Raw genomic sequence first — 17,767 nt, forward strand, 5'->3', positions numbered from 1 at the left:
GTACGTTTCTTCCTTTTTAAATCTGCACAAACCCTGCAATTGCCTATTCTCTGTCTAAAAATTCTATGATAGCTTACGATGAAAGTGCTGAAATTGAATGGAGCAATATATACATTTGTAGAAAGACATTCTCCATCTGAACTTTCTCAGACTTTCTGTTCCACCACAGAGATCCTTTCAGTATTCTTTGGTTGTCTGAGAGCACAAGAAAGACAGAGTGGGTCTTCTCTGTTGGGTGCCTGCCTGGGGGCTTTTCTCACTAACGTGCCACTATCCAATATGGGTGCTGGCAGAAAACTCTGCCAGCTTAAAGAGGAGCACTGCCAGCTCCTTCTCTGCCTCAGCAACAAAAAAGAGAGCCCAGAGGGAAGAGGCAGGAACATTTCCTTTTATCTGGGTTATTAGCCAAGAAGACCTGTGCTTCCACTGCCAGTTCTCCAACCTTGCACAGTGATTGCAGAACTGGGATCAAAGGAACCATTCTTCTCCCCCACTTCCCTTTCTCTCCCCCTGCTTCTCCTGCCACCAGGCAAGAGAGGAGGTGGAATGAGAAGAGAGCTGTGCCCCCTTCTCTCTCCTCTGCTTTTCTTGCCCTGGGGAAAGAAGGTTGAAGCAAGTCTTCCAACATTACTTTGTTGATCCCATGGAGTGATCAGAGAACTGGCAGCAAAGAAGCTGTTTGCTCCCACTCTCTCTCTTGCTGTTCTCCTGCCACCCATGCTGAAATACCTCTTGGACTTTTGTTTTAGGGGATTAAGTTTATTGTTTTGAATAGAGAACATGGATCCACCCAATCATTTCCAATGCTGCACCTTCCTGTGATAGGTTTCCCTCACTGTGCTCGCCCTTTAGAAAAGATTTTTTGCAAGTTATAAGCCCTTGAGAGGCCTGACAGTATCTTTAGCGGAGTACCAAAGTTTGGGATTTTAGAGATTTGCCATTTGGACAGTGTTTCTGCTGAAAATCCAATCCTGTTGTGATAATCTGCAGTGCATAACAATGGTGATTTCAGATTGTTGCCTCTAGTTGCACAGCACAAATCCCATCCCTTAAAATTATTTTATTTCTCATTGTTCAGAATCTGGCAGCTATTTTGCTTTATAACCATATCTTTTCATTTATTTTTTCCATCTTTCTTCTCTCAACTTTACCTAATGATTCTCCTTTTCTCTGTCCCTTTCCCAAGCTTTATCATACTTCCTGTCATTTGGGCTGGAAGGGGAAACTGGCAGAACTGTTGTCATTTTACTGGTCCATTGCTGAACCAATGAAACAAAGTAAAAAAAAAAAATCAGAGATTCATCATTTTCAAGTCCACTGGTCAGACAAACAGCAAGCATACAAACACCAGTCCAGCATGGGAAGGTACTTTCAAGAGGGAGCTGGTAGGTCAGCAGCTCAGGATGAAATGGGTGTAGAGGGCAGAATCAGTGACTGCAGTGAAGGTAGTGTTCCTGCCACAGTAAAATTAAAGTGGCAGCATTTACCCACAGTGAGCTGAAGCACAGCAGACAGACAACACAGCGACGCTTCTGAAAACACTCCTTTTGATGCAGAGCAAGACAAGACAGGCAGTGTTTGCCTTTAGGGAGAGCTGGGCAGGGGTTGAGATTGACATTGTTCATTCCTGTCCTTGAGAAATGGTTTGCAGGCCAATAATGCGCGGAGCCAGTTTGGTGTATGGTTAAGGCACCAGGCTAGAAACTGGAAGACTGCAAATTCTAGTCCGGTCTTGGGCATGAAGCTAGCTGGGCCCCCTTGGGCCAGTCCCTCTCTCTCAGCCCTAGGAAGCAGGCAATGGCAAACCACTTATGAAAAACCTTGCCACAAAAACTGCAGGGATTTGTCTAGGCAGTTGCCAGGGGTCAACACTGACTTGAAGCCACCAAAAAAAAAAAAAAGTGTGGATGAGCCCTCAAAGTGTGTGCTTGGTTTCTTTGTCGTCTACCTTTCAGAAGATAGATTGCTTTACAGAACATTCACAAATTAGTTTTTCATTAAGTTGTTGTTGCTTTTATTTCTTTTATTGATTTCTGTTTATGGTTTGTATTTTATTATTATATTGGGCTTTATTGTGAATCTCTTCAGTATGCTTTAGTAAACAGAGGTGGAAAAGAAATAGATATGAATGTTACCATATTTTTGTTCAGTCTACACTAGTATGTCTGCATAGTTGACATACTGATTGTTCTTTCTAGAGGTTCTTCTTGGCTACTTGGTCAGTATTTAAAAAACTGTTTCTTTTCTGAAGAGAGGAGAGGTGGGGTAGAGTGGAGTGGAGTGTCCATTTGTGTGTGTATGTTGGGGGAAAAGGGAAATCTATACATGCTCAGGTTTGCCTCTGGATTATAGGATCTGTTTTCCTTCCGTATACCACAGTGCCACCCTATTACTTTTGTGTTAATTATTTTTATTTTCTATCAGTAACAGAAGAGAAAAAGAAAATAATAACCAAGTAAAATGATAAAGAATAATACAGAGAACAAAATGAAATAAACCGGAATATAACGAAAATTAAAATAAAGAATAGCATATAACTAAAGCAAATATATGACAATATTTAAATCCTTAACAATAAATTAATTTTAATTAATTAGGATGTATCTTCTGTCCAGGATTTTAAGTCAAGTAGCCTAAAGTCTTTCCAGCAGAATCAAAGAATCTTCTTAACTGCTGCCCATGAATGATCAATCAGGTCCTTCACTCTTTGATGGGTTCTAAATTTTTAGAATATAATTCAACATCACATTCACGTCTTGGCCCTTAGTTCTTTTCTACTCTTTTACTTTTTAACCATTTTCTGGTTCTTCAGGTCAGAAACCTCCTCACCCAACTGGCTGCAGGTTCTGAAGCTGAAAAAGAAGAAAAGTTGAAATCCAACCAACCTTCAGGCAAGTATCTTCTCTCGGACAGGGGGTTTGAGTCTGGCTTCCCAAACAGGCATCTGATCCTGTATTTGTGCAGTGGAAACAAATGCTAAATGTGCTCCATACAGCACATTTGGGCTTTTTGGTTCTGCAGCTGCAAATAAAGTTTGTGGAATTTGGCAGCTGGGCCAGCGTTCCCACAGCAAGATGCTTATGGCTGCTCTAAGACCTCAGAATTGCTCCCTCCAAGGAGGATCAGGCATTTCAACTGCCACATTCCTCATAGCTGTCCAGTTTGGAAGGAATCATCAGAGTGTCTGTCTGTCTGATTTCTGAATTGACATTATCCATATATCCTAAATTATCTCCTCCATGTGCTTCATCACAGTCTGACTTGAAGTACATTTGCAGCTGAGATTGCGCTTGGCTTAACTTTTTCGTGAACGGATGCTGGGGGAACAGTGGCATCCTCTGATGTAACGTAGCAATGTGGATTGGGCTTGTTTCTGTGCTGTCACTGGCTGATCCCATTCCTTTGAAGATCTGAGCTATCTTTCTGGCCAAAACATTCCACTGCCTATATTTTCCTTTGGCTTTTACTAAAACAGTTCTGTGAGATTGGGTTCCCATATAGTTCTGTTAATTTTTCGTTCTAGTTCTCATTCTGCCCAGCATTACTAGAGGACAAAACTTTTCTTAGAGTTGCATGAATGGAAGGAGACTGCATTAGTAAATTATTTTAGATATGCGTTGCAGCTGTGCCTAGGATGGCTCTCCTGCATCCTAAATAGATATATTACTCTCCAGATTCATTATGTTCTTGCTCTTGCTTGTTTGAATCTCTGCAGCCAGGCACCACAGAGCAGCCTCAGTTTTTTTTTTTTAACCAACAGCCAGATATCAGTATCTATATCATGGCAGAATTGAGTCAGGGTGACACTTACAGACACTCTGTGAGTTTTCTTTGTGAATAACCTGGGTGAAAACACATCCTGGATCTCGTCAGTATGATGTGACCCAAAGGAGAGGTGCTTGGAAATAGTTCTGCAGCAATCAGCATTCTGCTAGTTTATGCAGTTATTACAGTATCATTCCCATCCACGGAAATGCATGGATAATGTCCCCCGGTGCACAGTGACCTGATGGATAATCCTGTATTTTACTTGCCCTTCCTTTGGGCGGTGTGAGATGCAACATCTGCCTATCCCAGGTCCTTGGGAAGGACTCAATAGGTGAATAAAAATGCCAATTCCAGGCTAAACATCTGGCTGACTGTGTGACCAACCATAATAATAATAATAGCAATAAAATATTACCAAAGTCCCATTGGACCTTGAATGAGAATGCCAAGAGCTCACAAGATGTCAGTAATTTCAGCTGGAGATGAGTGGTCTTGTGCTAAAATCTTTTGAGATTGGGGGTGGGGATAGCCAGGTCTGAAACAAGCACTAGCCCTTGATTTAAATGATTTTATTGCGGGCGGGGGGGAGCTTTTTTCCCTAGAAGCTCTCATCCCAAATGCACTTGACAGGGGATCTGACATGATGCACAGCTGGAGAGTTTAGGAAAGTCACTTTGCTTCAATTACGATCTTCCAAGGAGTGTGCTGACTTGACGGGAGACTAAACATTTGCCCACAAACTGGAGTCAAGTAACAAGACACAATTGTGTAGGTGGGGTCTGGTGCTTCAGCAGTCACCCCTGCCAATTTTTGTAATTTTTGTCATCTTTTTGTTGCAGATATGCTCTCCTACTTCTGGGGCCTTAGCAGATGTTCCGATCAGCTTTTTATGGGTTAGAGACACAGTCCCCATCTAACAACTTGGAGGGATTTGGGGGAGGGAAGGGATTTGTGGGGAGAGGGAAGATGAAGCACATTTATGCACTTTGTATCACATTCACTCACTCATGCATATGGCGGTCAATTCTCTCTGCCATTATATTTCCCGTTTCCTCTTTCCTCCCCCTTCTTGTGCGCCATACAATTTTATGAATTTTTTTTTGTAATCAAAAATGCTTGGCACTAGCCCCTTTTCTTTCACACTAAGATAGGGAGGCAAGACAAGGAAGTGAGGCTTTCGCTCTCTCTGCTGCCATATAATGCATTTCAGACAAAGAGGAATGGATTTTTTCCCCTTCAGTCACTTGAAACAAATAAAGGTTTTATGGCTACGAAGGCCCTGCTGTCGTATTTGCTTAAATGTAATCCTCTGATCTGTCTCCAGAGCCAACCTTGTTACTTGGCAACATAGTCCGGAGCTGGGCAGCCTACAAGGTTATAGCAAAATGCTGGTGGAGGGATGTTTTGCTTTTGTGGATGAAACGGTCTGCTCTTCTGTAGAGTTTTTATGTTCTTAAAGCACATGGGCTGTTGTTTTGGTTGTTGGGAATTTAGGAGGAATGTTATTTGATTCACTGAACAGCTTTCAGTATAGTGAATATTTGGTCTGGGAGGAGATTGACGTACTTCTTGCAGGCATTTGAAGGACGTAGAAGTACATAACAAGAATTGTTACCCTCTCTATCATCTACATACTTTCTTCCTGTTCTTTTTGAAGCCCGAGGGCACCTGCATGCGCTTATGTGAATGTTTGTACACACCCACATTCTCAGTCACCCTCTTCTCCCAAATATGTACATGTAGACCCAGAAACACAATCTCCTCCTGCCCCCAAAATAATGGATGTACACTATTTCACACATCATCCCCCATCCTCATTTATGCATACATACAACTTGACACACACTCATACATCCAAGGAAAGAAAAAAAAAACTTTATAGGTAGAAGACATCTAAAATAAATCTTTGAGATCTCTGTTTGCCACAAGATCTTGGATTGATCTGAATTTGCTACAAATAAGATTGGAGTTATAATTTGGGTGCTGGCTGGAGGTCTGGGGGATGCAGATGCACCCAGGGAACTTCATGGCCAAGCAGACTCATTCTCCAAGAATTTTGGATAGCCAAAAGGATATCTTACTTGCACTGGAGGGACGTCTAAGCAGTCTTACAGAAACCCAGGGCTTTGCAGAAATCTAAAAAGTTTAGTAAATTAAAAAGCCTAAAATGGAGGAAACTCTGCTGAGGTTTGAGCATGGACTATTAATTGCTTTCTGGAGGTGGAATGGATTTGATTACACTGGAAGGAGGTGTGGCTGACTGGCTGGTACAACCCTGGGGTACTCCACATTGCAAGTTTTCTTTCCTCCCTGCAAATTCCATTATCTATGAGTAATCCTTCTTTGGGCTAAGGTCATAAAAGATCTGGGCCTTGTAGATTCCTGAGCTTTGCTAGGTTAAATTTTGATTAAGCACCTGATTGTTTATTCATAATATTTATTCAATAAAGTACTTAAATGAACAGGTGCTTGATTCCTTAAATAAGCAAGCAACACTGCAGATGGGTTCATGGATAGATACACAGTCCATGGATAGATACACAATATGTGTTTAATTCAAGTAGCATGGTATGAGGGACAAGTCTTGTGGTTGAATCAGCCAAGGAATTGCTGGTAAGTACGTGTGATGGACACATTTTTAAAATGTGCATTTGTATGCACTATTTTAACACTGACTTTCCTGTGCGTTTCCTGGATTTTTATCCAGGAATGTGATTCCATAGTCATGATATAATCAGGATCTTGATATATTACATTCCATAACAAACCACGTCCTCAGTGTGTGCATGTTAACTGACTTTAAAACGTAATTGTACATTTTACAAAATCCTGTTCCTTTTCCTCAGTCAATGTGTGCTTATGTGAGCTCCTAAATTGGGAGTACTTAGTGCTGCTGTGCTTCGTGGGAATAGGCAGGATCAACAGAGCATACTCTCCTGATTAAGGATGCAAACAGGGTCCCTATGGTGTGGTTTTTAAAAAGACGCTTGTGTTCACTCTGACTCAATCAGCCAGCTTGATGGCTGCAATGAAGAATACTGAACTCTGACCCTTGTACATCAGCAGTTCTAAGTGTCATCTGTTAAAAGAAGGACAGAAATACAGCTAGGAGATACGTTTGTTTCTGGACATGTAATTGTTTTGCCCTTAATTTTAATTGAAGATGGGGTAGGGTACCCTTCTGCAGGATCTCACGGCTTTCCTTGGGATGCAGGCTTGGCCTGCAACTCTTATTTCAATCGCCAGAGGCCACTGCCGTACTTGCTAAACTAACAGCAAGTAAGTCTTGCTCTGTGTGTAGGGGATGCAAATGGACAAATTAGCAGTGAGAGTAAAAGGAGGTCTCCTGTAGAAAATAAAAAAGGCTAGCAGCAACAGCCTAAATCTCTGGTTTTAAATAGAAGATATCTGCCAACGTGATTCTGTTATGTCTTGTGCTAGGCACCAAAATAACAGCAAGTTCCAGAATTAAGCTGAAGTGTTAATAGCATATTAGCAGGGAACCTGAGGCTTCCAGATGATAAATTGCAAATGCAGTGGTCAGGAAGCAAGGGAATGATAGTCCCATATTCAAGCTACAAGATTACGTGGCTGAAGAGAAATGTGGGTAATTTCAGAATCCATGTCTTCATTGTTCATCCCAAAGCTAATGGCAAATCCCAAGCAACTATGCCTGACTTAAATTTGTCTGCATTGACCTTATATCTCCATCCATCTCAATGTTTCCATTTATAGTTAACAACAGGAATTACCCACAAAGCCTCAATTTGCGGTATTTAAGGAATATTATTGTTTTCTCCATTTGGGCAACTCATAACTTAATAAAACTCACAAGATTTATAATTGTTATGTTAGCTTTTTGGATGCTACTAAAGTCCTATCATTACTATTTCCTACCTTCCAGGGGGTACTTATGAAAAATGCTGTATAGATTTAAGAGTTCTATTTGACATTTTCTGTCTCCAGTCTTGTGCATTTGCTCCACAGAGTTTCCTTCAGGGTTCATGCCAGAATACTGCAGGGATCTCCAGATAAAAGAAATGTCATCACTGATATGACCATATGGAAGCATGATATTGCTGGGCACTGGAATTTCTGGTCTCATCACTGGAAAACACACTACACATCTCTTCTACATAACTTTTATATGCTATTTGGTATTAAAGTGGCTTCATAAGAAATAGGCTTTTTTAAACACAGACACAGTCACACAACCTTACATATTCAATTTACACTAAGAATGCTATCACAAGTGAACTAAAAAGCTCCAAAAATTCCATCAGTGTGGCTTACGCATCACATATATTCTGCTAGTCTATAAAAAGGATGTGAAGCCATCATTTTGAGAAAGTGTTCAAGCTCTTTTTCTGATGAAGAGTGATTATTAAACTTTTTCCATAAGCTGGTGCAGATTTTGGACACTCCTAATAATGTATTAACTGACAATGGACTTTAGAATAGTTCTAGTGTGTACTAAAGTGGTTAGCAGAATTTCACTGAAGGAACTGCCTGTATGCACAGTATGCAACTCTTCATCAGCTATTAAAACATAATTTTGACCTGCTTGCCAGGAAGTGACTATCTGATCAATTTAATTAAACTTAATCAGCAATCCATTTCCATGTTGCGCAAATATTATGTTCCTTTATTTTGTAATTGTGAAGAGCTGTGTATGACTGTCATAGACTATTAATGATTATTATGTGCAAGTTTGCTGTTGACATAAAAACTGCTGTTCTTGGCATATGTCACATGATGTTAAAAGCTGGAAAAAGCCATTAGTTAGAGCCTGCTCAGGAAGAAGATGAGGTCAGGTCAAGAGCACTGTTGTCTAATTTGTCTGTTTCAAAGGTTTCATCCATTTTCCTCCTTTGCTATGCAGTGCAGAGCATCTAGTGTTCTAACCTCACCAAAGGCAGATACTGAACTGAATTTCACTTCCCATTAATCTGTTATCCTTAATTTGGTGCCTTCCATATGATTTGGAAAAAGCCAGTGCTTGTGGTCCTATGCTGGACTTACCTGTGGTTTTGCACACCACACTGGCTAATAAAATAGGCTAAAATGAGGTTGACCACCTATTCAGTGTGTCATGCAGTGGTTCAAGTGTTAGACTGGGACCAAAAAGACTCAGGGTCAAGCCTATCTTGATTCCCATGGTTGCTAATTTACACTCAGAGGAAAGGCAGGTAATGTATTTAATAGATTCCTGTTATCCCCACCAGCAGGGCAATGGCAAGGGTTTGTATTATGACAGTTGTAATTTAAGACAGCTAAAAGACAGTATGTTTCCTATCCCTGCTGCAAAGAATAATACGGCTGGATGATGACTTGCTTGTCATGAAATGTCTTAACTGTATCACGATTTACTGAGCTCTTAGTGGAAGATACAGGCATTTTAGAAGCTTCCTTACTCTCTTAAGTGACTCCTCATCCAGAGTGGGATCCTCTACTATTCATATCCCCTTATTGTTACAGTGAGACAGACTATAAATATTTTGCTTGCTATGTGCTGGGCTCAGTATCCATTTCTTTTTTCCCGACTTCCCTTCCTGTCTCCATCCCATTTCCTCCCCCCACCCCCCTCTCTATCAGATATTTTTTTCCTACATCACACACTTGCAGCACGGAGTTTAAAGTGACAGAAATAGGTGATGGACCAAAGGAAAAATGCTGACCAACTTTCAGCAATCTCTACTTGGGGGATATACCAGCTGCTTTGGGTGGCACAATCCAGGCATACCAAAGACTGAGGATTTGTCATAGACAGCCTCAGATTTCCTATCCTTGAGAACTAGGCTGCTTTTTAAAGAACTGCTTGTATATACACTATTTTGCTCACTGATCTACATTAGAGGCTTGTTAAGAACTACAAAAATAAAGCATGCACTTTGAATATTCTGAAGCAGCACAAAAATGGTAAATTGTAGTTAGAGAATTGGGATCATCCATCCAAAATTCAGCAATATGGCCAGGCACACTTGAAAAATTATTTGGAAGATGTGCTTTGAGCCTCATACAAGCACAAACAGATCCTCTCTCTGCTCTTCATAAATGCAGCCCATTTTTTCCAGCTTCTGTTCAGTGAGATGGAATAAAAGATGCTGCTGCTGAAAGCTGTGACTGGGTCCACACATTGTGCTATACCCAAAGTAGGTTGTTTGGTTTTAGCTTAGTGGGTTGGGCAAATCCAGCCACCATTGGTAAAACATGGCTTATGGTTTAGTGCCTTGTCTGAACCAAGCCATTGAATAAGTCTGGTTTATTCAACAAACCATGGGTAAAGAAATCCTAACCTGGCACGATGTCTAAACCCAGCCTGTACATTTCATTTATGGCTTGAGAGAGACCTAGAGAAGTCCTAGATTTTGTTTTTTCAAACATGGGTGATCAAATCAGCCACTGTGTGTTTTTGTTCGAACATCACTGCTGGTAACCTGAAACCAACATAGCATCTGGCAGGAAAGCATAACTCAGTGAACTTGTCACCAATTCCTGTACTCCTTCTGAAGATGGTGACCAAAGCAGGTTTTATGGCTTCTACACCTTTCCAGCTTTCTCCTGCCCAGCATTTTGCATTGTATTTATTCTGATAAAGAAAATTGGAAAATTAAAAAAAAAACAACTTGCTCATTATGTTGACATTTTGGTTGGTCCCACTGAGGATTTTGGCTGATCATATGTTCTCAAGAATTTGAATTGCTACCTATTACTTAACAGATTTTTGTACGATTTGGGTACATTATGTCCTTGTTTAAATCAGACACACTTTGCTTTAATTTCTAAAGTAATCCCAAAGAGAAGACTGTGAGAGGCAGGATAGAGTGGTGCTTACTTGAATTTGGGAGATCAGGGTCCAAATCTCCCTTCATCCACTGGGTGACTTTTTGCCTTTCATTTATTCTCAGCTGAATGTGCCTCACAGGGGTTCTGTGAAGACTAAATGAGGGGGTTATAAACATTGTTAGGGCCTCTGAAGGATGCAGGTCACATTCAGGATTATGGAGTTGTTCGGGAATGTTTCGTTTTTCCTACTTTTAACCAAGGGAGAATTCTAACATTTCAGAGAGTTGGGACAGGGCTGATTGACTTGCTAGGCACTTTGTTATTCTGACGATACTGTGGCACAGAACTCCTTATGTTATAAACACAGACACATGGATGATGACCAGGACAGCTGACAGAATTTATCAGGATGATCAGTTAAGCTACAAACAGAAGATTAAACACCAAAACCATAGATGGCTATGGTCAGCACAAAACCATTTTCTAATCCAGGAAGCCAGATATTCCGAGGGGGGGGGGGAGGCAGATAAAACCCATCAAAAGGCAAGATAGGTGGCTACCAGTGCCACCACTAGGTACTTCAAAGGAGCTGGTGGTATCTTCTACAGACAGATAGCAAATACAGTCTGGTTCTGTCCAGTAGATACTAGGATATCAGATGTTGCCTGGTTTCAATTTGTTCTTTAGCATAGTTTCTATATCTGACTTCTTGGCCATGTCAGAGTTAATTGTCTAAATGTTCTATTCTAAAACTGCAGGAAGTAAATTAACAGACTATAAAGATAGTCACAACTTTTCGTCAGTGAATATGCAGTCTTATTAGACATTGCACAGTTGGAAGGTTTTCATTATTTAATTTATAAACTGCTTTACTCTTGATATTATGTGTTTCATATAAAGGCTGTGTTTTCTGTGGGAACTGCAACAAAGAAGTTTCTTTTGTGACCAGGATTACAGTGGTATTAGAGCATTTTAGATGCAATGGCAGAGGTTTAGATCAGTTACAATGAATTCCTAACCATCTCTTTTCTTTGTTTTTTAAGTAAACAGAAGACTTTAATTCAGGTTTGCTTCTTTTTAGAAAAATAATCTGTTTTAGCATACATATATAGTATCATTATTGATATAAATTAGTTTAGTCTACAGTTTGACAAGTTCCCAAATCTGCTAAGTCCAAAATACTTTTCGAATATTTGGACCCTCTAGGAATACCCCATGTATCTAAAGTTTCAACAATTCACCAGCAATGATCTCTGTAGACCAAAGCAGGATTTAATTATCTCCCTTTTCTCACATGTTTCTCTCTGAGATGTTTGCTGGGAGTCTAACACCTTAACTACATTCTTCCCAGCTCTGCCTCCACCTCCTTAGTTTTCAAAGCCTTTCTGGGAGCCTAGCAGAACATCTTTCAACTTCCTTACTAAAAACTTATTTACATGTACCTATGAACACATTTATTGTTGCACCCCACTTAGTATGCTATCATAATGTGATCACAGAATGTCTTAGTAGGACTGACTTAAAAGTCAATGCTGTTTTGCTTTGAAAAAATACTTGCTTAGATCATTATGCTGCTGAAACTGAGGAAAACTCATGCTCTTTAGGCAAGAGTGATCAGGCTAGCAAGGCATCTGGGAATCATGGTATTTTGATTATCACTCCATGCCACCCACCCAGCATCTCTGGTAGGTCTTAAGCCACATTCCTTTCCTTGCTCTGAGAAGTTTAGGGTGAGAGCACATGTAGAGAGGGTTTGTGAAGGGGAGGACCCAAATGGCAGATGGAGCTGCCCAGCACCACAGGGGTCAATTCATCCAATTCGCATAAGGATGTTGAGTGAAAGCAAGGGGAGGACTGGGGGAAGGGGGCTGGGATACACAGATTTTAAGACAAGTCAAAAGGAAGGAACTACAACAGTAGGAGTGAGTGGGTGCGTGAGAGAGATGACACAGAGTGAGGGAGGCACTGGCCAGATCTGACTAAAGCTTTGAAAAGAAGGAGGCAACAGAAAGACACAAATGAGCTGAGAGACCAGGCAACTTTTTTTTGGTCTTCCTTCTACACAAGACCTTTGCCACGATTTATCCTGCTGAGTGATCTGGGTAATCCAAGAGCAGAAAAGAACTTCTTCAGAGGACATTCTTCTCTTCTTGCAGCAGAAATGGATAGCAGTGATACTGACAACCACTCAGTCATCTACGAATGTGACTATGATGACTGGAGTTCTTCCAAGATCCTCATTCCTTCAATCTATTTGCTTGTTTTCTTTCTTGGCACTACTGGAAATGGTTTGGTGCTATGGACCATTTTCCGGGGAGGACAAGAAAAGCGACGCTCAGCAGATACATTCATTGCAAACCTGGCAATAGCTGACCTGACCTTTGTGGTCACTTTGCCACTATGGGCTACCTATGTGGTCCTGGACTACCATTGGTCTTTTGGCTCTTTTGCCTGCAAACTCAGCAGCTACCTGGTCTTTGTCAATATGTATGCCAGTGTCTTCTGTCTCACAGGGCTCAGCTTTGACCGCTACTTGGCTATTGTTCGCCCTATAGCCAATGCCAAGCTGAGGTCAAAGGCTAGTGGACTTCTAATGACCATTATGCTCTGGACCATGGCGGCTCTCTTGGCCTTGCCAGCCATGATTTTCCGGAGGACTGGAGTACTCAATGGGAATGACAAAGTGACATGTTTCATGGATTATTCAAGTGTGGCAACCAACAAGACTGAGGCAGCCTGGGAAGCAGGGCTTGGCTTGTCCTCCACCCTGATGGGATTTGTGGTCCCCTTTGCCATCATGCTGACTTGCTACTTCTTCATTGCCCGTACGATTGCAGGCCACTTCCGAAAGGAGCGCAGTGAAGGGCTGAGGAAGCGGAAGCGCCTGCTGACCATCATCATCGTGCTCGTGGCCACTTTTGCCATCTGCTGGCTCCCCTTCCACTTGGTGAAAACCATCTACATGCTGATGGACTGGGAGGTGATGCCCTTGTCCTGCAGCTTCCATGCTTTTCTGAGCAATCTCCATCCGTACTGCAGCTGCTTGGCCTATGTCAACAGCTGCCTCAATCCTTTCCTCTATGCCTTCTTTGATCCCCGCTTCCGACAAGCTTGTGCGGCTGTCCTCTGCTGCACGTCGGGGCATTTGGCTGGAGCTGCAGGAGACAAGTCAGCCAGCTATTCGTCTGGTCATAGCCAGAACCATCTAGGGAAGAACATGGAACCCGAGCGGGAGAAACAGTGCCCTGACAGCCAAGAGACTTTGCTTCATGGGTAAAAATGGAATAATGTCAAGCAGCCATGATGGACTTTGCATATAATGAGCCTTTCTCTCTCTCTCTCTCTCTCTCTCTCTCTCTCTCTGGCCTTGATCATTCTATCATCTGATTCTCTTTCTTTTCCTAATGCTGCATTTTTTATTTTTTATCTGGTAAGTCTGTTTTAACTGACACAATATTCATCCCTTCCTTCTGTATTTTGCTTGGTTATTCACTGTAACAATGTCTATGTTATATAAGGGATTATCCTAGGAGGGGAAAACGCATTACATTCTGTTCTGGAACACAATACTGCATGCACAGCTGGTGGTTTGAAACTTACATGGATTTCTAGATGAATTTGTAGAGGCTTGTGCTGGTTATTTGTCAACCTGAGCTTTGAAGCCTTTTGAAAACTTCTAGTTGGTTTCTGAAATGTTCAGGGAAGCAGCAGACTTATGCACAAAGTCCCAGGAAATCAGGCAGGTTCATTTTCAAGGGAATGCAGGTGGGAGCTTGCTGCACATCTGGTCTGTCTATAGTCATTCTCTGGTGTTTCAAGCCAGCTCTGATCCAGAGTTCCTGTTTAAGAAAGGCTTCTGTTCTCCACCCCAGGCTTCTTTCATCTTCTTATCAGTCACTTTGAAGCATAGTTCCTTGGCCGCTTCTGATTCCTTCATTTTCCTTGTCCTATGGGAAGAAATTATTGCAGCTCCAGAAATGTCGAGTTTTAATATTCATCACAACGGAGGACCGGCACCCTGGACAGAAAAATTTAGTCTGCAAGTCTATTTCTTTCTACATGTGAAGCCAGCTTCTTCAAATAGATATCCATTGCACTTTTCTTGCTTCTTTCCTCCACTTCCTTCCTGCCAAGTAAAGGACTCACCTCAGTTCAAAACTATTCTTTTTTTTTTTTTAAATACATGAATAGTTCAGTAGCAAAATCTAGCTTTATTTTCTATTGCTTTTTCTTTCTTTCTTTTTTCTTCTGACAATTCAGAGGGAGCTGGTTTCTCCCAGAATAAAAGGGCATGTGTAATGTTCCTTCTGTTTAATGCACAATCTAAAGAGAGGTTGGAAAACAGTATTATGCTTGTATTGGTAAAAAAGGATTTTCCTTATAAGGATTAGGTTTAAAACTCAACTTGCCCATATTTTATTCACTTTATTCAGTAGTTTTATGTTCTAAGTCATGCAGCAAAATGCTCTGAGTTTCAATGATTTCACTGAATTGATCTGCTGATTAAGAATTTTTATATATAGCTTTTAAAAGTGCATCCTTTATTATTAATAACTAAGGGGGAGTGTAAAACTGGACAAGAAGCTGGATGCTATTATATTGGTATAGACTCATAATTTTTTTAAAAATCAGAAATCTTTTTTAATGTAAAAATTTTGCTGCAATTAAATTTGCAGGGAAGTGCTTCAGACTAGAAAATGGCTTTGAACAATAAAATATTCTGTCTGAATTAAAAAAAAAAAAACCCAACCAATTAGGATGTTCAAATACATTCATATTGTCCTATTATTATTATTATTCCCCATATAGTTTTTTTTCTTTTTAGATTCTAGGATTTATTCTGAATCTGAGTGTCCTAGGATAGAATTACAGATTTAGTATGTTTATATTATATTTGCCAGTTTCCTTTAAACAAGATAAACAAAACATTCTTATCAGTTAGTAAAACATGGCTGGACATGTTATAACTCATCACTATGACATATACATGTAAAAGAATGAAGAAATAAGGTTTGCCTTGGACTGTACCATTTTAGAGTAAAAATACAAAGTTTAAATTTTAAGTATTCCCTTGAGAGTAAACACCGTCCTCCCAAATTTAGAAAATAACATTTCAGAAAACAAGCTCTACCCTTTTCCCTTAGCTTTGTAGGCACCCAGTAGGCTCTAAATTCAAGCAACTACAATCAGAAGTGATATAGTTCAATAAAAAAAAATACTTCTTGATTCTACTGAATGTATAAAATGACCATGTATGTGTTATTTTGCTCTTTTTAGCTTTCAACATAGCATAAAATGATAGATTTTAGGATTCCTTATCTATTCAACATGGTGCTAGTAATATGTTGTATGGCTATAGATTGGGCCTAAAACTATCAGACAAGGAACAGAGAATACAGTGCCCTCCCTCAGTGAGGAAGGTGAATAGTCAGATAATTTTCATATTCAACAGCACAATGTCTTTGAACTCCTCTGTTTTTTATGTACAGGTATGAATATGCATAATACAAAACAAAAAGCTGGATAATGTTTTGGTTCTTTTTGTTAATATGCTCTATGGGCTTCATTTTCAATTTTCCCCATATCATCTCCATTGTGATGGGAGCAGAGCAATCTTCATCTCCTGTCCAGGAGTGTTTCATTCCCTTAATATGCATATAATCTCACTTTGATGAGCGAGTTGGCTGTTGGGGTGGATCACAGGAAACTGCCTGATACTGATTCAGAATGTGGATCCATTTAGGACAGTATTGCCCACACTGAGTGGCGGCAACTGTCCAGGATTACAGATATGACTGTTTCTCAGCCCCAGCTAGAGATGCTGGGGACTCCAACTGGGACCTCTTGTATGCAAAGCATATCTTCTGCTACTGAGCTACAATCTTTCGCATAACATCTGAAGATGGACAAAAGAAATATGGAACATTTGACTGGAGAAATAATAAAAGCTCAATGAACTTGTACCTCAGAGTTTTTATTGAAAATATTATGGGTTGAATGTTTTTCCTCCTTCTCTGTCCATTTAGTGAGGTAGAACAAAAACTGACATACATGTGTACATATGAAATAGTCTTGGAGGGGATGAAGGAGATGGAGGGTGTTGTCAGTCCTTCTGCAACACTGGCTATAATACAGAATATGCCCCAATCTCATAAGGCTCAGTCTATTTATGACACCCATTGACAGTCAGGAACACAATTCAGAGAACTATTCTGATTCCACATTAGTGTCCCAAAGTTAGAAACTAACATGCAAGCTTTTGAATTTCACAAAACTTTTTGTCCTACAAAGTGATAAAGAAGAAAAAAGAGGAAGAGGAAGAGGAAGAGAAGAAAAAAGTAGTTAATGTTCAAGCCAGAGGAACCGTATTTAATTATTTCTGAGCTGAAACGGGAGATACGTTGCAGACTTTCAAATTAGGTTCTATCGAATGCTGTGGGGGTTTCAGGTTGCACCTTCGAGTCTCTCAGTGGTGGCTGAGAAGAAGCTAATTAACAATGATGGATCTCTTCCCCCTTTTGAAAATATAAAATACAGCTGTTAGAACTACTTTTGTTCTTAGCTGAAATACACATTCCTTGGTAGGTGAAAAACTTTTATGTGATTGATTGGAATCGTATATACTGTAGTGAATACACAAGATATGTTTTATGGTTTTCTACAGGGCGAATTGCCCTGAAAATGTGTTAATACTGAAAATTTGAAATGTGCATCTTATCAAGGGCAAGGGGATAAGGAAAAGACCCAGAACAGATATAAATATGAGTTGAAAGGATTAGCAAATTGGGAAGACAGAAGAGCCAATAAGTGCAGAGGAAATTATACTGTATAATAAATGTCAGGGATGAAATGACAATTATTTTCTGTGCCATGATATAAACTCCTTTTTGTAGCTCTCCAGAAGTTTCTTGGGCTAAAAAAGAATCCTTTCTTTCTAGAAGAAATGGAGTTGAGACTTTCTCCAAACAGATAATAATCTTTGCAACCATAAGAATGAGCACATTGGTGTAGTCTTTTTGAAACCTATCTTTTTTTGGAGCTCTGGGTTGGGTTAGGTTTGTCATTTTTTTATGGGGAGGGTCATCCTTGTGTATGCTGCTATTCATTCATTACACAGAGGTGTGTGAACTGGGCTGCAAACATCCTCTACTCTGTGACAGTTTCTTTTTACAAACAAATTCACATAACTTTGCATGCTCTCCTGCCTGATTTG

The 17,767-nt window shown here is 40.3% G+C and overlaps 2 protein-coding genes across 4 annotated transcripts in view; both read left to right on the forward strand.

Moving 5' to 3' along the window:
• Window positions 1–5,044, forward strand: part of CNOT12 (CCR4-NOT transcription complex subunit 12) — a 30,455-nt gene extending 25,411 nt beyond the window's left edge. For all 3 annotated transcript variants that reach the window (XM_007435480.3, XM_015889330.3, XM_007435479.3), the window contains exons 11-12: window positions 2,813–2,891; window positions 4,608–5,044. In XM_007435480.3, the coding sequence (XP_007435542.2) occupies window positions 2,813–2,873 (61 nt within the window). In that variant the 3' untranslated portion in view covers window positions 2,874–2,891; window positions 4,608–5,044. The remainder of the gene's footprint in view (window positions 1–2,812; window positions 2,892–4,607) is intronic.
• Window positions 5,045–5,181: 137 nt separating this feature from the next.
• On the forward strand, window positions 5,182–15,298 carry APLNR (apelin receptor). The gene has a single exon (XM_088146279.1). The coding sequence runs from the start codon at window positions 12,716–12,718 to the stop codon at window positions 13,829–13,831; it is 1,116 nt and encodes a 371-aa protein (XP_088002405.1). The 5' UTR covers window positions 5,182–12,715; the 3' UTR covers window positions 13,832–15,298.
• The last annotated feature ends 2,469 nt before the right edge of the window (window positions 15,299–17,767 follow it).

The sequence above is a fragment of the Python bivittatus genome, unplaced genomic scaffold (genome assembly GCF_059951505.1).
Source record: "Python bivittatus isolate LINGU-HERP-01145 unplaced genomic scaffold, Pbiv_v1 ctg000480_np1212, whole genome shotgun sequence".
Taxonomy (NCBI): Eukaryota; Metazoa; Chordata; class Lepidosauria; order Squamata; family Pythonidae; genus Python; species Python bivittatus.

What these genes read in the sequence shown, in the direction of transcription:
- APLNR (XM_088146279.1), top strand. Translation starts at nt 12,716, where the DNA reads ATGGATAGCAGTGATACTGACAACCACTCAGTCATCTACGAATGTGAC.